Below are 18,427 nucleotides of genomic sequence, written 5' to 3' on the forward strand. Positions count from 1 at the left end.
CCTTGTAGATTGCCTGGCACACACAGGGCAGGCACTCGGTATACTCGTGGAGGGAAGAGACAAAGGAGGTACTGCAGATTTCTTAAACTTCTCTGAGCCTCAACTTCCCCATCTGTAAAATGGGCATATAGACACTTACCTGGGAGGGCTGTTGTGAAAACCAAGGGCCTATAGCAGATGCTCCAAACATCCTCTGACACCGCACACCGGGAGGCCCACGGAGCGTGCCTTGCACCCCATTCCCTAGGCAGACACCACAAGAGGCAGCCAAGTAAGTAAGAGTAACTTTTACTGAGCGATACAGGACTGAGTACTATGAAGGGTTTACCAGGATGGAAATGCACCCCCTGCCCGCCCCGGCCACCCCCAACACCCAGAGACTACTACAGTACTTAGGAGTTACACACAATGGCCATAACTGCTGGGTATTTGTTCGTAACAAACAAACCATAGCATATTTATACTATATCACATCGAGTGATTATAGAAATCCATATATATATTGCTTGTATAAAATCTTTTTTTTTTGTAAAAAATATTAAAAAAAAAAAAAAAAAAGTATAAAAAAAAATGTGCAGTTGAAAGCCCCGCCCGGACACCCCGTCTGTAAACATCCGGGGGGTATGTGCTTTGGAGGGGCGCCCGCGCCCCGTGCCCGCAGCAAACTCCAGCGGGGCCGGCGAGGGTGTGTCCCGGCTGCCACTCCGGCAGGGCCCGCGCTGGACCCCGGGGCGGGGGTGGGGGGGGGGACAGCAGGCCCCTCCCCACCTCCGGCCTCGCAGCAGGGTCAGGAGGCAGGGCTGGGGGCAGGCGGGTTGCAGTCTGACTCGGAGTTCCATCCCCAGCCGCATTTCGTTTGCAACCCCATGGCTTCTCCTGGCTGCTCTGAGGTCCCTCTGTGGGTGCCCTGGTGCAGAGGCCGGAGCGGCGCCCCAGGCCATTCGGTGCGGGTGTCTCTCTGGCCAGGGGTCTCTGTCCTGCCTCCTTCGAGCTGGGCCCCAGGCAGGGCAGCCCCACCCGAGCGTCTACTTTGGTCTCAGCGCTTGGTCCTTCTGGTTTCATCAGCCAGTTCTTCCCCTTGTGTGGCTGATCGGAGTTTCACAAAAAAAGCCCAGCCACAGCTGGCTGGGCTGCGCCTCGTTGTAAAGTTTGTCATGCAGCAAGGAAGGGCCCTCTGGGAGCCCTCGTTCTCTCCCCTCTTCCCAAATCCTCCTCCTCGTCCTCCTCGTCCTCCTCGTCCTGCTCCCGGCCCATGGTCACTTCTTCTCTAGCTGCTCCAACAGCGGGTTGCCTTCCGACTCGGGGGTCTTGACGCTGTCCGTCCGGACAATGCAGGTGGGGCGATGCCGGTTCAGCATCAGGATGAGCTGCTGTCGCTCCTGCTTCAGCTCCTCGATCTGGGTCTTCAGCTCTGCGTTCATGAGTTCCAGCCGCTCAGATTCCTGGAGCACAGAAACAGAGACGGGGCTGTAAGCTTTCGCTGGGGACCAGCTCTGCCTCTGGGGAGGCCCAAGGCATCCCCAGCTGGCCCTTGCTTGTTTTCTGCCTGCCACGTTCCCACTGGAGTAAGTGACTTCCTGCAGCAGTGCCCATCACACCGGTGACCTGGGCCAGGGTCAAAGGGGGATGAACCCAGGTTATATTCTGGGGGCGGCCCCTCTCGGGTCCCACCTCCCTCCCCTCACTCAATCCACTCCAGCCACAGTGACTTCTTTGTAATCGCGCAAATATGCCAACGCTCTCCTGCCTCCTGGCCCTTGCCCCAGAAACAAAGGGTGGGAGAAGAATCGAGGCCCACGGGCACCAGAGCAGGTGCATGAAGGGTCCAGAGGGGATGTGGCCCACAGTTGGCGGTGGGTGGCAAAGTGCTTGGATGTGTGATGTGTAAATGTATGTTGGGGATATTTTGGCCTGTGGGATCTCGAGCCCAGAGTGGTCATGTCAGTCCTCCTAAAACGTGGGCTTCCTGATTATTAGCCCCCAATTATTTAAACAGCCTCTTCTTTATCCCCTGTTATCTAGAAGCTTTGCTCATTGGGAGGCAATCAACTGTCATCCTTCTGGATCCAAAATAAAGTTTTACATCTCAAGTGAGATTCCCAGTGAACTTCCAGCTCAGTTGGAGAGACTCCAAGGAAAAGAAGCAACACTGGCGATTTGATTTTGGGGGGAGCTCACCTGTTCAGAGGGTGGATAGGTGATGAGCATACCAATTCAAGTCTTGGGGGGGGGTGGTCAAAACAGTTAAGACAGGAAAGCTCCTGAATGATGTTTATTGGACTGTGTCTGAAAACGGGCATCCAGTTTGAGAGTTGGAATTGACTCAAGGGCCAGCAAAGTTTTAGCCCAGTGGTTCTCAACTAGGAGCGATTCTGCCTACCAGGAGACATTTTTGGTTGCCACAAGTGGGGAGGGGGTTGCTGCTGGCATTTAGTGGGTGGAGGCTGGGGATGCTCCTAACCATCCTGCACAGGATGGCCCCACAACAAGAACTATCTAGACAAAATGTCAACAGCTGAGGTTGTGCAACCCGTATCAGGCAAAGAACAAGCTGTGGTTGCCACTGCGTGTGTGACAACTGAGCGGGGTGATGCTGGCTGGGGTCTAGGGGCCAGCCCCTCCGGCAGGCAGGGCCGGGCTGAGCTCAGCCCCCTTTGGGGGGTCTTCGGGGCCCTCGGTGGGGCCCACACACATCCCAGGGCTGCTGTCTGTCTCTCACCCGCTGGCCTGCCTGAACTGTCCTTGTGCTGGTCTCTGAGGTCACAGCACGAGAGCCCGGGCAGCTCAGACTGCTGAGACGTGCAGTCCTCGTGACCAGACACTGAAGGAGAACAGCCTCAAAAAAAGGAAAAAAAATGCTCAAGGGGAAAATATTAAAAATCAGCTATGGTGGTTTTTGGTTCAACAGGATGAAGCGTGACGGGGAGGCTGGCCCTGTCCCCTGCTCTCAGAATTCCAAGGGACTGCCATCTCTGGAAGCCAGGAGAGACGCCATGTGAAACCATGAGTCTATGACCCATCAGCTGGGGGCAGTTAAGTGCTAATCTTAGCTGCCTGCTCACTGGATCTGATGAGCTCGTGACGTTGGGGACTTCTCGCAAACCCTCTGACCATCTGGTTCCCCTGAGCCAAGGTTTTAGCTCCAAGTTTGAATCCTCTGAGCCTCTGTCTCTAGGAGTCTCTGTTCAATCCACCCATCCACATTTGCTGAGGACTTGCAGGTATAATGAATGTCTGGGGGAATCAGGGTCCATACAGCAGGGAAGAGCTTACTATGTGTTCATCAGGAGTGCAGGGGGCTAGAAGGCCTTCCAGGAGGGCTACATGGCTAGGTCTGGCCTCGGGTATAAAAAATGGTTGGGTTGAGAAGGTCAGTTGGTGTGGAAGGAGGTGGGACATCAGGAAGGGAACCCTGAGTGGACACGGACACAGACATGGGAAATAAGCTTAAGATGTGTTTAGGAGATGAAATCTTCCACTGTGACCATAGGTCACTTTAGGACAGAAGGGTAGAGAGCCTTCTGGAAGGTGGATTTAGAGCCACATCAGGCAAAGCTTTAGGGTCTGGAATCAGAGTCTAGAGCAAGTTTCCTAACTATCCTGAGTCTCAGTTATCTTAAATATAAAAAGATGATGCTCATGGGGATTAAATGAACTCACACAGGAAAAGCCCCTTGTCACCTGAAAGGTTAGGGAGGCTTAAGGAATTTTTTATTTTAGCGTTGAGCAAAGACCTACGAAGAAAGAGAAGAAGCAGCAGAGGAGGAGGATGGTTCAAAGAAGCCTGGCCGGTCCAGGTGACTGGCTGGATCTGGAGAATGAGAGAGGCTGCCTATGGACCTTGCGGGGGGCGGGGGGGGGGGCTGCCGTTTGGGGGATGGCAAGGAAGCAGTCAGGTTGCAGGTGAGTGGACGTTAAAAGTGGACGTGCAAGGGCCAGGGTCAGACCCAAAGCATTCAGTACTAGGCGCCAATCTACCTCCTTAAATGATGCATGTCGAACGAACTTCATGGGTGAACATCTGTGTCACACAAAAACCCAAATAGGCGTGTGGCTTCACGCACACATTCATCATCGGAATGGCACGGCATTCTGTTGGTTTTAAAATGTTAGAGTATATCATGGAATATCCTAAACTCTGACCGGCCGGCTGTCGGAATGTAACTGACTGCTTTGTAGTTTTATTGGGTGGTGCTACGTCTTTATTTATTGTGTAAGTAGAAGATGAGTTCAGAAGAATCTTTTTTTTAACCATGACTGTAGAAGTCGTCTGTGGTTTTATAACAGCAATCACCTGATCTGTTTTCCTAATTAATTAAGAAACGTGGGCTAGGATCTTCACCTGTTAATTACAAAGCAAATAACTCTGCTTGCATTTTTGTTTATCGTTTTGCCTTCTGGTAGATATTTATTGCCCTAGAGAAAACGAAACCATTTGTTGTTTTAGAATAGAATTAGTGCAAGTGAAAGAACATTGTCTCTACTATCGTGCTTAGCAAAGGCGGGAGAAAAAATACAGGTAAGGGGCTGGGTGTTCGGGCTTTTCATCCTGGCTGTGGGACCTTGGCCAAGTCAATTCCCTTCTCGGGGCTTCCGTCTCCTCCCAGAAGATATAATGATTGGCCCAGGGGACTTTAAGCATTAAGATTCTCTGATTTTGGGCGCCTGAGTGGCTCAGATGGTTAAGCGTCTGCCTTCGGCTCAGGTCATGATCCTGGAGTCCCGGGATCGAGTCCCACATCGGGCTCCTTGCTCAGCAGGGAGTCTGCTTCTCCCTCTCCTCCTCCTCCCTCTCATGCTCTTTATCTCTCATTCTTTCTCTCTCAAATAAATAAATAAAATCTTAAAAAAAAAAATTTAAAAAAAAATAAAAAATAAAAAAAAAAAGATTCTCTGATTTTATCTTCTAAAAAATAGTTACCCTAATGCCCTTAAAATAGAGGTCTACTTCCCAACTTTTTGGGTAAGTATTGGGAAGAAGGCTGGTGTGGCCACTTCTGAGCCCCAAAGACCGGTCTGAATTAAAATCCTGACTCTGCCACTTGAGCTATGTCACTGTGAACCAGATCCCCAATTTCCCGGAGCCCGGGCAACCCGAACAGCAGGAGAGGAAGAGCAGGAGAGGAAGCCCTGGGCTCTAGTCCTGCCTCAGCTGCTGTGGGGCTTTGAGCAAACTTCCATCTCTCTGAGTCTCAGAATCCTCGTCAGGGGAGTGGGGGCTGCCTCGCCTCCTCCCAGAGTCACCGTCTTCTTGTGACCATCAAGGCTTGGAGAATGGCCATGAAGAGTGCAGAGCACCATGGGAGTGTGAGCTGGGGTTCCTGCTACCGAAGCCCAGGGAATGAAGGTGCGATAGGCGCAGCAGTTCCCGGAGGGTGAAGCGGAGGGGCTGTTGCCCCTCACTGCAGACGGAGGAGGTACCGAGGTCGCCCTGGCTGCCTCAAGGACTCGGCTGGTCCAGGCAGGCGAACTCGGAGAGGCTCTAAGAGTCTCCCAGGGCAGCTCTAGGTGTCTGGGGGTCAAGGATGGGAAGGTGACTTTTTACATTATACATACGTGTGGGGGGGGGAGGTACACACACATATCCATTTGTACCTCTGAGCCTTATAAATATTTTACCTGTTAAAAAATAGATTACAAGGGGTCCCTGGGTGGCTCAGTCAGTTAAGCATCCGACTCTTGATTTTGGCTCAGGTCATGATCTCGGGGTCGTGAGTTGGAGCCCCACGTCAGGCTCTGCGCTCAGTGGGGAGTCTGCTTGGGATTCACTCCCTCTGCTCCTTCTCTCTCTCTCTCTCAAATAATAAATAAATCTTTAAAAAATAATAAATAAATAAATTACAAGAGAATTCCTCAGGTCTGTGGGCACTGGCTATCAACACAGCCATCGGCATCCATGTCCTAAACCTCACACCCAACTCTGTTCCCAAGGCCAGAGGGAAAGAGGGGAGCATGGGAGGAGAGGGGGACTGGGATGGGCCCAGACAGGCCTGCCCAAACCTCCCTCCTAGACCCTGAGGCCACCAGGGACAGCACCACAGCCACATAACTGGTCTTCCCACTGCCCCAGTCCTTGCCCCACACTGCAGCCAGAGGGATCTTTCCAAGGTGTGTCTCTCTCCCACTGAAACCTTCCATTGCTCGCCATGACTACATAATCCATCATCATAATGGGGACACTTGTGAGAGTAAAAGCAGGTGCTATTAATAAATAGGCCAGGACCGGAGGCATAAAGGGGGATTGCCCCAGAGAGCGAAGCACAGAGGATCACCCTACATAGCAAGGGGGGGGGGGCAGTTGCCTGCCCCTCCATTCTCCTCCTTGTACTCTAAGTTCCCGCTATACTGACATTCTTTTCAATTCCTTAATCACATCCTTAAGCACCTCTTGCCTCTGGCCTTTGCTTGCACTGTCCCTGCTAACCCCTCCATCCCTGTCCTTCATCTTGTTAGCTCCTACGTCTCGTCTATGTCTCAATAGCAGTCTTTCCTCAGCCGAGGCTAGGATAGGGCCTCATGGTGTGTTCTCACGGCCCACCGGGCTTGCCCAACACGAGGTGCAGCGCACATTAACCATTCCCCACTTCTATCTGCTGTCTGATGCAGACATCGCCTGCTTGTCCGCTCTGCAGCAGGTACTCACTACACACTGATTGGATGGATGGATGGATGGATAAGCAAAGGGATAAATGAATCCCAGCTCTAACACTTGCTAGCAGTGTGACTCTGGTGTGACCTCTTCTGAGCTATAGGTCAATCTCTACAATGGGGATAACCAATGTTTATCTCATTGGAATGTTGTAAGATTAAATGAGGCATGTGAAATATCTGCATACAGTAAGTGCTCAGCAAATGTTCCTGGAATGTGCAGAACAGCTAGCACCATTCATCTGGCACCATTCACCGCACCAGTGTGTGTTCACTTGGCATATCTTGCCTGCTAACTGGCTGACAAGCCCTGGAAGGCAGAGATCTGGTGTGAGACTTCCCTGCTCCCTGCTGTGCCTCACCCAGCTCTGCGGGCACTCAGGGCTGGAAATGAGGTGCGGGACTCTCCATCCATCTACAAGGCCCGTGTGAGACCTGTGCCTTGGAAACTTCTTGAAAACTTCCAGCCCAGGGCTGGTCCACCTTCTCTTCCAAGAAGGCTCCCAGCTCTCGGAGTCTAACTTCCACCTGTAATGGCCATTCACCTACCCCAGATACTCAGAGCCCACTGGTGTACCCATGGCCCCATGCTGTCTACACCTGTGACCTTGGATTTTCTCTCTGCTGGTTGCAAGCATGAGAAGAGACCCATATATTCCCCAGCATCAGGGAAAACCCAGGCCACGTCAGCCTTGTGTCTCCAGCTCCCACGGGAGAGACCATGTCTGCTCCTTCCTGTGTGTCCCCAGTGCACCTGACACAGTGCTGGGCACTGAGTATATGGATAAAAATGCTTGTCAGCGAATCAATGACTGAGTGAAAGAATGAACAAACACACGGACGAATGAACGAATGAATTAGAGCTAGTATAGCAGAGTGTTAAGAATAAATGCTTTGAAGTAGCCTCAGGTTTGAATCTCAGTTCTACCACTCCGTTGCTGAGGGACCTGGGCAAGTAACTTAACCCCACCATGCCTCAGTTTCCCCATCTGTAGAAAGACAATAATGAAGGCACTGACCTCATACAGTTAATATGCCAACGAAGAGATAATATACTTACAGTACTTGGCACTCTGCCCAACTTTACAAATGTTAGCAACCTCTGTTACTTGTTGCATCCTATAGAATAGAGCCGGACCCATGGATTATTATTGCGACTATCATTACTTAGTAATGAACAAGTGATCCAGAGTGGGGAGGCTGGAAACTACCAGCCTGGACTGACTAGCTTTCCTGGTCATGTCCCTTCACTGCCATCCATCATTTTTGAGACGCAGCGAAGGCCTAAGAGCTAGAACTCCGGAGGGGAAAAGAACAAACACCCTGCTTGGCACAGTCCAGGTGTAAGGGCGGGGACCCGCTCTGAGGCCTGGGGAGGGAGGTGACCCCCTCTGCTGGCCTTCGAGTGCAGAGCTGACCTCTGGTCCCCGGGGGCAGAGGCTTGGGGGCCACCCTCAGGGGGGCTGAGGGCAGCCAGAAGGGATGCAGGGCTGGAAGAGCCCCCTGAAGCTAAGGGAGGAACTTCTCTCTCTCCAGGTGCTTCATCCACCACTCACAAGCTGGGCGGTTATCACCTATGTTAACATCCACCCTAGACAACTTTGGCAGCCACCAGGGTTTCGAAAGGAGTAGTCGCAGTCCTAGGCCATGTGGGTCAATTGGCACCAGGGTCTGACCTCAGAGAGGGGACTTGGCTCCTCCCACCTTCTCTGGCCTTCTGGGATCTGGCTGGGCCGGACCTGAGGCCAGAGGCCCTGGGTTGTCTTGGGTCAGGGAAAGGGCACTGGATGGGAGGCAGGGAAGAACAGAGGGGTGGCGGCCCCGTGGGCAGATGCGGGCTGGTCCACCTCGATTCCACAGGCTTTGGTGCCGAGCCCGCTCTGAAGAACGAGACAGGCGCCCCGCCCCGGCCCCTGCCCTGCTCACCCGCTGCAGAAACTCCGTCCGCTCCTTCTTCTTGTTCCGGCATCGGGCCGCCGCGACTTTGTTCTTCTCCCGGCGCCTTTTCCTTCGCTCCTCTTCTTCATCTAGCTGTGAGGGGCACAGAGCCGCCGATGAGACACGGAGGCAGGCCTGGAGGACAGCTTCCCTCCCGACACATGCAGACAGATGGGCAATCCTCCTCCTAACCCACATCTCGGTGGTGGGCGAGCCAGCCTGCCTGCCAGCCCGCCGGCTTCCCGGCTGGTGGGATGGCAGCGTCTCCCAGCCGGCCCACGGGTCCTCCTGGAGCAGGTGGGCAAACCTGGGAGGGCTCGGTGGCCCGGGAGGGCAGGGCTGCCTGGGTTCTGCCAGAGTTCAGCAGGCTCCGAGCCTGGCAAGTCTCCTCACACAGAGGTGACACCCAGCGGGCAGTGACGGTCTGTTCTCTTGCCCAGCCCGAGCCTTCTGGGTACTATTTTCCAAGCCAGCGGTCCCCAGACACTTCCTTTAAGAAATGCCTTGAGCATGAACAGATTTCACGTTCTACCCCCACGTTCTTCCACCTCCCCAGGGTACCCTCCCTCCTGGTCCTTCCAGAGGCTCCGATCCACCTCCTGGTGCTCCTAACCAGTCTCCCCAGTCTCCTCACCCGGCTTTGATCCTTTTCCCAGCTTCTGCATGCTCTTCCCCCATGACGCCCACCTGTATCCTAGGATCCCAGGGCGCCCCAGAGTGCCCTGTGCGGGACACAAGCAGACAGGCTTCCTGAGTCTCCAGCTTTGCTTGCTTCTTCCCCGGGACACATTAGAAAGTTCACCATGCATAAGACCAGGCCCATTAAATGGGAAGGAAGAAACTCACTGCCCACCAACCCTGACTTTCAATGAAAGTTGCAGGTTCTCTTATTTCCTTAATAATAACAACAACTGCTCTTCGATGCCTATTTGTTAAATGCTTTCCACAAAGGTCATGTTATCCTCACGGTCAATGAGGAAGGTCCTATTACTGTCCCATTTTATAGTTGGTGGGACCGAAGCTGCAGGGTTCCATTTGCCCAAGGCCATCCAACTAAGAAATGGCAAAGTCGGGATTCCAACTCGGATTTCTCTGACTTCAACCTTCCTGCTCTTGACTGACCACAGGCCGACACAGCCCCAACCCATCAGGATCACTGTGATGCGGTGCCTCTCGCTGTCCGTTAGCTACCAGGAGGATCTGGAGCACACACGGGACCAGCTGGGCTGAGGACAGCTTAGAGTCAGAGGCCACTAGAGAAGTCGTTGGATTGCTCTGGGCTTGCCAACTCTCTCACTTCTTGAGCCAGTGGGGGTGAATCTGGCAGCCTGAGGCCTGGAACAAGGTCTCAGCTGAAAGGGCCCCGGGCCAGGAAAATAAACAGCCTCTCTCCGTGCACTCCCGGCATGCTCTAGGAGCTTAGGACCGAGAGCCTGGCCGGAGACCAGCACCCATGGCCATCAGCACAGGCCCTGGTGAGGCGGCCCTTTCTCCTTCCCGGCCACCTCTGAGCTTCTCCCTGACCCACTCCCACCCCTCCTGGGAGGCCGGCTGGAGAGGCACCTTGTCAACCACGCCACACCCAAGCACCTCCCAGCCCCTTGGCCTCCCTTGAAACAGAACCAGAAGTGACAGCTCCTCTGGCTGACCTGCATCTGGGAAAATAGAAACCAGGACAGAACTGATTCCGCCCAACCTCAACCTCACCCCCAACACGGCCGAGGTAACCCTGACGACAGGCAGAGGGAAGGAACGGGAGGAAGTGGCTGGCGGTGCAATCTCCCCTCGGCCAAGAGGGTTTGCCCACAAACTGCCGAGCTGATGTGTGCAACCCGGGCAGTGCGGGGCTCATGGGGCCGGAGCGAGCCCAGGTTCTGACAGAGCAGCCGCTTCCTGGGGGACACAAGCTCTGTCCTGCAAGACCCTGTGCCCCACCCCAGCCCTGCACAAAGCCAGGGGCAAACGGAAGCTGCTCCAGCTGCAGATTCAAAGAGGCTCAATGCTGGGCGTTTAAGAGCCCAACTGGGCCAGGCTGATGCCCCCATCGGGGGCTGCGCCAGCCTCCCTGTCCAGCCTCATCCATCCCCTCCAGCCATCACCCTCCCTGTGAGCACCTGGCTGTGAGAATCTCTCTCACATCCCATCAGAGTTCTCCGTTTATGTGGGTATCTGTCCTCCCTGCTAGGCTGAAGGATGGGGGACCTGAGCATCCCCAACGCCTGGATAGAACATGGCACTTCATGCGGGCTCAGCAAGTGTTAGTTGAATGAATGAAATAAAAGATTCCAGGGAAAGATGGCCCAGGCTTGGATTCTATAATTATAAAAATGACTTACTGCCTATGTTTGCCTCTGATAAGCTTTCCCCTGGTGCTAGTAAGGGGACTTTTCCACCAGGGTTGGCCTCTTCTGTCTGTGTAGGAGTCCAGCAAAGCTTGGCAGTTCGGTCCTGTCTTCCCCAGAAGCACACTGACCAAAGACGGAGCCTCGACCTGGAGCAGGCCCCTGATGGCTACGGCAGGTCTGCACAAATCCTGAATAGGTCGGGTCACAGTCTGGGCTGGGCAAACCCCTGCTAAAGCTCCACGGGCCCCCAGTAGCCTCCAAGCCCATCCCCAGGCCTCTCCTGCACCCCTGCTCCACCTCAGCTGACATCTCCCAATAAGGCAAGAAATGGCCCCAAAGCCCCATTACCACACCTTCCCCATTGACACTGTGCAGCATCTTCCCCAAATCCTCCTGCTGCTATGTAAGAGCCGCTGAGGAAATTTGGAAAACAGCAGCTGAAGTCCTGCCAGAAACAAGAGGGGAGCTGGGCAGTGCCCTCAGCCTTCTCATCCCCACAGGCTGACTGTGGCCCAAGCCCCACGGGAGCTCTGTGCGCCCCCCGGACCGCCGCCGCCGCCAGCCTCCTCCCGGCCTTCCCTCACCACAGTGAGGTCACTGCCTCTGCTCCCTGATGTTCCCCAGAGTCTCTAAAGCATTTGGCCGGGAGGGGGTGAGACAGCAGAGAGTGTTTTTGCCACACACAGTTTAGCCATCTAAAACTGGAACCCCAAAATGGGGCATGACGATTTTTTTCTGCAGATACAGCTGGAAGAACGAGAATATTTAAGAGGGAGGCGGCTTGATACTCAATACATTGAAAGCCCCATGAGATGGGGGCCCGTTCTCAAACTTAGCTCTGGCTCTGTTTTTCCCAAATTCCCAGGAAGGCCTGGGGCAAAGCTGTCTGCGTTCTGGGGGGAGAAGCGAGCGGTACCCCTGTGCCACACCTCACGTTGGAGGGACAGGCTAGGGGACCCACGGCCAAGAGGGTCCTCATGTTGAGCAGTCCCTCCTCAGAGAGCCTGTTTTCAGGGCTCTGCTGGTGGGCTGGGGGACCCCTAACCACAGCTGACTGGACGAGGTGTGAACAACTGACCAAGCTGGGCTGTAGTCACCTCCTGAAATCTGAAATCAGACTGCTGGACCAGGGGGCAGCCAGCTTCAGCCCTGTGCCCAGAGAAGCAGAAAGATCAGGCTGCTAATGTTCGGAAACAAGCAGAAACCAAACACCATGTGTCAGGAGAGAAACCAACACTCAGCCATAGAGGCGCGTCGGGGAGACAAAAAGAGGGAGTGGGTGACAGAGAGGAAAGCAGGGCCTGCACCAGGGTGAGGTGTCCACACTCACTCTCAAGCTCACGCAAGGGCAGGGCCGGCACCCAAGACTGATTGCCTCCCTAAATGCCATCTTGCAGGGCATCCTGTTTGCCTCACCCTGTCCAGGCCCTGAGAGAGAGAGGGAGCTCCAGACAGAGAAGGTGAAGACAGAGACCGAGAGGAAAGAGAGGAACACAGAGAGACAAAGGGGCAGAGCCATTAGAAAGAGAAAACAGAGGCATGAACAGAGGTCAGTGGTTCAGACGGGCCGAGAGGACGGACAGAAAGCACACATGGAGAATCCTCTGGATTCCACCCCTGGAGGGGCCTGCGTTTCCTGCCCCTTGGGTCCATGGTGCATACCCCTGGATCTATCCTGAAACATTCCTCCTCTGGCCTGGAGGGAGTTTGAGAAGGTTTCTGCCTCTGGGACACCAGGGTCCCGTCCTTGTAAAGTCAGGGGATGCCAGGTGATAATGACGGAGCAGAAGGTGTCCTCCAGGGATGCAGGAGGGGAATCACTACCACCAAGGAGCTATGCTTCTAGAACAGCTGGGGAAATGGCAGAGCCTGGATGCAGAAGGGCTTGAGCAACCAGAGGTGGGTCACCTCAGCAAGCATCAAATCCTCAGGCCTAGAAGTCCCAGCAGGCTAAACGGTCTCAGTAAACCGTCTAGGACAGTCCTGTTACCCTCCCCACTTTTACAGATGAGAAAACGAAAGATATCAAGGCTGCCTGGAGGGTCAGGGACGGCTTCGAATCCAGGCCTTTTGGCCCCAGGGCCCAAGCGCCTCCTGCTCTTTGAAGGGCTGGTGGTCTATGTCACAGGCCCCCTGTCCTTTCCGCTCCATCCTGCTGACAGGACTGTAAAGCTTCTGGCTCTGAGGGCAATGACTATGTTGTTCTTTTTCTGATTTGGGTTTTTTAAAATAAAAACAATTCATTGCACAAGAACACTGGATGTGTCACGTTCAAGCTGACTGGTTTTCAGGAGGGCCCCCCCCACTCCCCTCTCGTAAGCCATGTGGCTTTCACATGGTGGCAACCTTCGCCCAGACTTGATTTTGCATTCTGATATTTCATAAGCATTTCCAAAAATACATCTGGCAGGGCCCACAAAGAGATAGGATGAGAAAGAGCGATGACGCTTTGTAACCCGAGGCACTGAGCATATGGCCGCTCTCACACGGACGGAGCCATAAAGGTAAGAGCAATCAAGCTGGCGACAAGCAGAAACCGAGGGGGGAAGAATCCAGAACAAGCCCACAGCCCTCGCCAGGGTGCCGAAGGCCTGAAAGCCCGTATTGTGTGCTAGAACCACAGCATGGACAGAGAGAAGCAGGCTGAGCGGAGACTCATGGCATCAGGGGTTGTCAGCCTGGCCTTTAAGGTCTCCGAGGCCTGTGTGCTCCTGGGCAAGTCAGTGGCCTCTCTGAGCCTCTGTGTCTCACCCGCACAAGGAAAGCACTGAGCACAGCTGCCAAGCTTGTAACAAGGACTGAGTTCCAGTGCAGGGCCTGGGACACAGGAAGCGTTCGCTAAGGGCCCGACTGCGGGCCTGCCTTCCCAGGTGAGGTGGGAAGGCAGCACCAGTGCGGCCCGGGGCACCCAATCCCCACGCAGCGGAATCTGGCATAGGAGATCTGGGTGGGGCCGGGGGAGGTAGGAAGGGGGCTGCTTCAAGGCACACAAGCTGTCCATGAGTAGCCCCGGAGTAACAGCCCGGCAGCCTCCACATCTAGCCCCGGCCGGGCCCACTAGGGTCCCCCCAACAAGGAGGAGCCACATTTCAACACCAGGGACCCATGAGCACCCTGGGAAGTAAACACCCAAATACCAAACATACCAGACATTCCCCCACATAAACACGGCTGCACTGAGCCAGGGGCTTCGGTTCCTCGCCCCTCCCCTGTCCAGCCACGCATCCTCACACAAAGTAGGGCAGTTCAGGGGCAAGACCTCTGCAAGCCAGCATGGCCAGGCCCACAACACCCCTGCAGGGAGGAATGAGGAAAGCCCGGGGCGGGGCGGGTGGGGGGCCTCTGTCCAACACCCTGGCTGACCCCCCGACCCCGACCCCACAGGGGCCAGGCCCTCCCCCTCAGCATCTCCCCCGGGGCCAAGCTGCTGGAACCTTCTGCTCTCCTCTCCTGTCTTCTCCCAAGCCTCCCCCTCTCTCAACAGCCACGGTCTGGACCTCAGCTGTGAAATACTGCGCAGTTTCAGCGAACACTGGGCAGGGCTGTACGAGAAAATTCAAGCCAAATGGTCAGTCTAAGGCTCAAGCTGCAAACTCAGATCACCTCCAGGGCCCAAGCAAGTAACTGTTAGTGAGGGAGGAGGGCTGGATGGGGCTGTGGTATGCAGACAGGACACCCCAACTGGCCCCACCACAGCAGCAGGGGCTCAGGGTTGACAAATCTTCTAAGTTTTCAAGCCTTGCTGAAAATACAAGTTTCTAAGTAAAACCTTCCAGTTTTTAATGTTGTCAACAAATTCCATCTTGAAAAGAATGCTTTGTGGGCCGAACATCCGTGGGCTGCTGATTTAGGACCCCCAGCAGGTGACAGACCCCGGCGAGGTTGGTCACCAGACACCTGGTTCTAGTCACTGAGATGTCCCCCTCTGTGACCGTGGGCCAATCAACTCATCTCTCCTGACCTGTGGCTCATCTTTGATAACCACAATAGCTCCTACTTCTCACTAACCTTCAAACACCTTTCTTTGCAAGGTGGGTTTTAGGGGCCTCATCTCAGAGGTGAAGAAACAAGGTGAAGTGTCTGCCTGAGGTCGCCAAGCCGGGAGCAGACAGGGGTTTGAATCCATTACGTCATGCTGCCTTCCCACAGTGGGCTGGAGTAAAAGCTCCCCCAAGTCCTGGCTAGCTCTGATGTCCCTGGGTTTTTACTCACCCAAACTTCAAGGGCAGTGTTGGCTTAACTGAGGGGAGAGGGAGGAGGATGTGGGAAGGATACCTTTTCCCTTTTAAGAAGTTTCAGAAATAGTTACTTTACAGACTCTTAGAGCCAGAAAGGAGAAGCCCCTAAGCCAACCCCTGCATTTTATAGATGAGGAAACTGAGTCCCAGGGAAGGAAGTTGATTGCTCCAAGACTCACACTCAATGGTAGGGCCTGGGTCCTCATGGACAAGTCCAAAGGATGCTGCTTGGTCAGCCCCCCGGGGCCTTCTGGCTCCACCTGACTCCCTCTTTCTAGAATTCGCTATGCTCTGGATGCACAACACTGACTTCGTCTGTCCCCATCCTACTTCTCTGGCCTCTCCTTTTCTGTCCCTTGCCCAGGACCCTCTTCCCATCCCTTTCAGGCTCTCTCCTGGGGCCCCACCCCTGGCCTCACTCCACGTGCACCACCGATGGATCATCATTTTCATCTCCTCGTGTGGTTTCGACCACCATCTATATGTGAACGCCAACCAGATCTTTATGATCAGGCCAAAACATACAACTGCCAATCTGGCCGTTCAATCTGGATGTCCCTCGGCGCCTCCCAGTCTTTATCCTCAATTGGCTACTTCTTCTCTACTCTCTACCCCAGGCTAGGACAACTGCCTACCCGCTCACTGGACCTAGACATTCAGCCCTCCCCACTTGCTCACCTGTCCTCCTCTTTATGTCCAATTTTGGCTACCCAGGCCATCCCATTCTACATCCTGAACCCTCCTCTTCCCCACTGCTACTTTCCAGCCTTCCTTCTCCCTCTCCCTCCTGGACCACCTCCTAGGAGGCCTCCTGACCCTGCATGGCCATCCTCCATCCCAGCCACTGGAGGGTATCTTTCTAAAATGCAGATCTGATCCAGTTATTTGTTTTTGGTCCTCATGACCCTCAGGATAGAGCTCCAGCTCCTGCATGTGTCAGTAAGGGTACCCGTGACTTGCCCTCACGAGCTCTGGTCTCAGCTTCCATCTATCCTCCCCGGCCCTCCATGTTGCTGCAGCCCTGGGCCTGTCTATGCCCCACACTCTCCCGGCCACAAGCCTTTGCCCCTCCTGCCTCCCTGGCTTCCTCTCACCCTGTACTTTCAGCTCAAGCATCACCACCTACAGGAAGCCCTCCTTAGTTCTCATCCCTTCCAGGCTGGGGAGGTGTCCCTTTGTTCTGGGCTCCCATAGAACTCTGAGCTTATGCTGGCCCCCACCGTGCTGTACTCTGACCTTAGTTTCTGCCCCCTCCACGAACCTGGGAGTTCTTTAAGAGCAGAACCTGTGTCTTGTTGACTTTTTGTGTGCCCTGCACCTTGCTGAGGTTGTGGCCACGCGGAGTGCTCAATAAATGTTTGCTAACAGGAAGCCTGATCCACAGAGCTGGTAACCTGGGCGAGACTCCTGACTCCCAGTCTGTGCCCTTTCCACCTCACCCCGGATGTCCCCCTGGCAAGGCTATAATCAAACACATCCACCTATGAAAAAACCCACGTGGTGGACGCCGTGCTCACTCAAAGCATCAAACCAGCCCAGCCAACCACCAGGTGAAGGCTGTGAACAAGGGCTGCTAGAAGCCATGGCTCCACCCGCCAAGATGATTCCGGAGCGCAGGTGGGGAGGCAATGGCTCAGCGCCCTCGGCGTCTACAGGAAATGGCGGGGAGTGATGGAGCTATAAAGTAAGCCCCATCCTGAGGTTCTGGAACTGAGATAGACCTAGAGATCCTAGCTAGCAGCACCCTGCGGCACCCACAGGCCAGGAAGCTCAAGTTCAAAGAAGGGGAAGAAGTCTGCCTCGGTCCCCGGTCAGACGGTGGCAGAACCAACCTGAACACCGCCGCTTCCTGGAACACCTTCTAGAAGCAGGAAACACTTTCTGTACTGAAAGCCTGACGCTGCTGCCATCGTGGGGCATCAGAGCCCTGGGGGGATGGGGGGAATCTATCCAAACTGAACTGACTTATCTGTCTCCTCACATCTCAGCAAGACAAAGTGTCCCCCTGACCCTGGCCCTCCCAGCCCCCTGTCCTCAGTAAGAACCTTCTCCTGGGTTAAGAGAACCTGTAAAACAATAGGCTGCTGAGGCTTGGGGCTGGTTTATATGAGCAGAATAGGGAAGGGCCATTCTCTCAGAAAGCAGTGGAGAACAGCCCATTTCCACTGCTAAGAAAAGACAGCATTGTGTTTGGAACAAAGCCTGAACAAGCCAGCTGGGCAGGGTGACACCCATTTGTGGTCCTGCAGAGGGAACAGCAAACGCTGTTCCTGCAAAAGGGAGCTAGAGGCCAGGAGACACAGGAAAAATCATCTTGGCCGGGACAGAAAGCCTAGCATTGAACAGAAAGGAGCTGATGATTGCCGGGAAACCCTTTTGCTGGAGAAGAGCTTTTTGAAGAATGATGGCTTTTGTTGAAATATGTCTATCTATTTCAGGCCTGCTTCATATTTATGGTTTGGAGGTTTGGTTTCCCACTAGGCAATCAGTCAATTTTCTTGCCCAATTGACATTCGATTCAAAAGATGAGAAAGGGAGAGAAATAGTGGCCCCCACAAGACTTCCCCCCCCCACCACCACCCCCAAAAGACTGGTAAAAAGCAGAATATATCTGGCAGGGAAAATCAATTTTCTCAAAAAGAGTTAATACAGTTGAAACCGATTTTTAACAACAGCAGTGTAACATGCCTTGATTATACTAAGGCAAAAAAAAAAAACAACAGACAAGAGTTCCTGCAAAATGACTACCTACAATTAAATGAAAATGCAGTTGTTGCAAAGAATATTCATGAACAGGGCTGTTCTGAAAGTCCCGAGTTGGCCATAGTAGAACATTTCAAGTGCCATCATCCTATTTAAGCCTTGGAAGTCATTTGTCTTTCATCATGAAGGTGAAAAACAAGGTCCTTGGCTTAATTATTCTCCACCAATGCAGTTCTGTTTAATCTGTATGCAGGGTGTGCAGCTAAAACACGGATTCCAGCCAATTTCTTTCAGGCATAAGGCACAGATTACAGACAAATCACTGAGCAGAACAGGTGACCTCTATTTTGTGAGTACTGAACTCTGGCTAATAAAAATTCCACCCAGGTGACACAGCCAGATGAATTCACAACCAGGGATACCTGGCCTGGAGGATGGAAGGGTTTCACCATGAGTGATATATGTAATGAAATGGATGCAATGGAAGTTGAGAGATGGGGAAGGAAAGGCTTTGCAGCACCCAGGCAGGTGGAGGGGTGGAGGGGGAGAGGGGAG

The 18,427-nt window shown here is 53.8% G+C and overlaps 1 protein-coding gene across 1 annotated transcript in view; it reads right to left on the minus strand.

Moving 5' to 3' along the window:
* Positions 1 to 272: 272 nt before the first annotated feature.
* JDP2 (Jun dimerization protein 2) overlaps positions 273 to 18,427 on the minus strand; it is a 29,315-nt gene continuing 11,160 nt past the window's right edge. The window contains exons 2-3 of the mRNA XM_021679579.2: positions 8,575 to 8,679; positions 273 to 1,442 (exon numbers count right to left, since the gene is read on the minus strand). Coding sequence (XP_021535254.1) covers positions 1,257 to 1,442; positions 8,575 to 8,679 — 291 coding nt within the window. The 3' untranslated portion in view covers positions 273 to 1,256. The remainder of the gene's footprint in view (positions 1,443 to 8,574; positions 8,680 to 18,427) is intronic.

Source organism: Neomonachus schauinslandi, chromosome 9 (assembly GCF_002201575.2).
Source record: "Neomonachus schauinslandi chromosome 9, ASM220157v2, whole genome shotgun sequence".
Lineage (NCBI taxonomy): Eukaryota > Metazoa > Chordata > Mammalia > Carnivora > Phocidae > Neomonachus > Neomonachus schauinslandi.